General features: G+C 45.6%; 1 protein-coding gene across 1 annotated transcript; it reads right to left on the minus strand.

Annotated features, from left to right (window-relative positions):
* Positions 1-395: 395 nt before the first annotated feature.
* On the minus strand, positions 396-774 carry LOC122335708 (CD276 antigen-like; the record flags this gene model as incomplete). The annotated part of the gene is made up of 1 exon (XM_043233560.1): positions 396-774. A coding segment is annotated over one exon (379 nt), but the record flags the coding sequence as incomplete, so codon positions are not given.
* Between the last annotated feature and the right edge of the window lie 451 nt (positions 775-1,225).

The following is a 1,225-nucleotide window of genomic DNA, read 5'->3' on the forward strand; positions in this document are numbered from 1 at the left end:
GTGTGCGTGAGTGTGTGTGCAAGTGTGTGTGTGAGTGTGTGTGTGTGTGTGAGTGTGTGTGTGTGTGTGTGTGTGACTTTATGTCAGAATGGACATGGACAGCGGTCTATAATGATAAATCAGTTATTTGGCTTCAAAATTCATCTTTTTATCATCTCGTAATCATGACTTAAGTGATTCGTCATTTCCAATTTTTATATTGTAATTATTTCCTCGATAAATCGTCATTTTAACGTTTTTATCTCGTATAATTACGCCACAATGTCGCCATTCGTAAGTGAAGGACATGGGCTTCCACACGATTCATCGCTCGTCTTTACAGACTAGATGCTCATTACTCAGCATTTGCGATTAGAAACTGGATTAACTGAGCAGTTGAAGAGAGCTCCACAAACCTGCGACCTGCATCAGCATAGCTCCGCTGCCGTACGACTGAACCCTGACGAAGCAGGAGTAGCTTCCCTCGTCGGCCACGCGGACGCTCCTCAGCAGCAGGGAGGCGTTCCCGGAGCGGAGCCGGTCGGGGAAGAGGCCGGTGCGGTTGGCGAAGCGCTGCTCCTGATCGCTCAGCTGATCTCGGCCCTGCCAGAAGCTGTGGACGGCGCGCTTGGTGTCCGAGAGCTGCCAGAACACGCTGAGCTCGGACAGGTTGAACGCCGAGGCGCCGGAGAACGAGCAGTTGAGCACCGCGTCCGCCCCGTACAGAGCCACCAGCGGGGATTCTGGGACACGGACGTCGAGAGCTGAAAGACACGGAGCACGGGAAGCACATCTTCACTGATCTCCTCAGATTAAAGGCCTTGAGGAATAATGAAGACATATTGTATGGCTCAGAACTCAAAACGTCCTCCTCGGAGCAAAAAGGAGAGCTTTAAACGGAGTTGAGGAAAAAAAAAGGGAAAGACATCAAAGTTTGTCTGATCGAGGCGGTCCAGGAAGAAACATATTTCTGCAATCACAGCCACGCAAAAGTTTTTTGGCAAATGCTCTTGCTGGCAACATTAGTGCTGTCTAATGATTAAAGAGCATTCAAAATAAAGGTTTTAGTCTGCATCATGTGTGTGCTATATTTATTATGCATATATAAACACACAAACATACAGTTTGGTAATATTTGTATATATATTTAGATATACATAATATACATAGTACACACTGTGAACAAAACCTTTTATTTTGTATGTGATTAATCAGGATTATTTGCTAGACAGCACTAATATAAATA

Source organism: Puntigrus tetrazona, unplaced genomic scaffold, assembly GCF_018831695.1.
Source record: "Puntigrus tetrazona isolate hp1 unplaced genomic scaffold, ASM1883169v1 S000000884, whole genome shotgun sequence".
Taxonomy (NCBI): domain Eukaryota; kingdom Metazoa; phylum Chordata; class Actinopteri; order Cypriniformes; family Cyprinidae; genus Puntigrus; species Puntigrus tetrazona.